At 33.3% G+C, this 1321-nt stretch overlaps 1 protein-coding gene across 1 annotated transcript in view; it reads left to right on the forward strand.

Moving 5' to 3' along the window:
- The first annotated feature begins 348 nt into the window (after positions 1 to 348).
- LOC113366895 (LIM homeobox transcription factor 1-beta-like) overlaps positions 349 to 1321 on the forward strand; it is a 17729-nt gene continuing 16756 nt past the window's right edge. Inside the window, exons 1-3 of the mRNA XM_026608541.1 lie at positions 349 to 397; positions 504 to 660; positions 736 to 1070. Coding sequence (XP_026464326.1) covers positions 575 to 660; positions 736 to 1070 — 421 coding nt within the window. The 5' untranslated portion in view covers positions 349 to 397; positions 504 to 574. The remainder of the gene's footprint in view (positions 398 to 503; positions 661 to 735; positions 1071 to 1321) is intronic.

Raw genomic sequence — 1321 nt, forward strand, 5'->3', positions numbered from 1 at the left:
TCATCAACAATCATCGCCTTTGACGCCTACAACAAATTCTCAATCAAATAGTACACCCTCATCATCCCCACATACAAGTACTACTTCTGTGGGAAGTTCTTCACTTGGCTCATCACTGTGTGAAGATCTTTCTTCATTATTACTTCTTGCACCTGGTAGTCCAAATGGAAAATTTGATGATAATTCTGAAGATGATGAATTCAGGTATTTATTTTTATAATTTTAAGTATAAATTTAAGTTTGTTATTCAATGAGTTAAACTTTAATAATGTTGTTTATTTTTAGATGTAGACGTCATGGAGAAAAGTTGCGATGCTACTGCGAAACTTGCTCTAGAAGAGTTGCCAAGAATGTTCATTATGGGAACACAGAGATCATATTTGCCGACCGGTTTCATGTGAGAAATTATATGTCATACCAACCTTATGATCATTTAAAACATTTGAAGAACTTTATTTAATAACACGACTCGTGACTCTATTTTGATTACTTTATTTTTGCAGCTTCTGTCGTGTCTGAACGCGCTCGTTCACATTTAATAGAATCAATAGATGTGGGTAGATTAGGGACAAAAATGATCAAAGGAAGAATTGATGATGCTGTAGCAGTTGCTAAAAGTACTGAAAGACAAGCTGCAGAAACATGTACTAGAATACGGAGGTTCGCTATAATTTTATTGACTTTCCTATTACGAATAAAAAGTTCAATATTTATCATTTGCATTTATCCTTGTAGATTCTTCAAGCAACTAATCCAATCTACTGAAGAAAGAGAGCGTGAATTACTAGAACGCGTAGAGCGGTTGAAAAAACGCCGCATGGATGACTTGGCTGCTCAAATGGAATGGTTACGAGGTGCTTTGGCTGGTGTGGCAATGGCTGTTGATGACATGACGAAGGCTGTTGAACAGAACCAACAACGTGATGTACTTGATATCATGCTGGTGCATAGTAGAGCTCGGGAAGCTATCGATGAACATATGGCAACGTATCATAAAATTGAACCCAAAGAAGAATCACTTGTATTTGTTACCCCTAACTTTGAAGTGCTGCAGGATATCAGACATTTAGGTGAGCGCTTATATTTATTTTTCATTTTTCTAAAGCATTTAAATATTATTTTCTTATAGCTTCATACATTTTTAGTTATGCTATTTTTAAAATTTATTTTCTCGTATTATCATTTTACCATAAGTGAAAAAATATTATGTGTTTGATTAAACTAACTTGTATAGTATACAATTTAATTTTTTTATTTAATTTTATTCTTGTTTAAATTGCTGTAGTTGTTATTTTCCAACCCTTGACAATTTATGATATTT

The sequence above is a fragment of the Ctenocephalides felis genome, unplaced genomic scaffold (assembly GCF_003426905.1).
Source record: "Ctenocephalides felis isolate EL2017-DRISC unplaced genomic scaffold, ASM342690v1 CF-g0.4_SCAFFOLD_01170, whole genome shotgun sequence".
NCBI classification, from domain to species: Eukaryota; Metazoa; Arthropoda; class Insecta; order Siphonaptera; family Pulicidae; genus Ctenocephalides; species Ctenocephalides felis.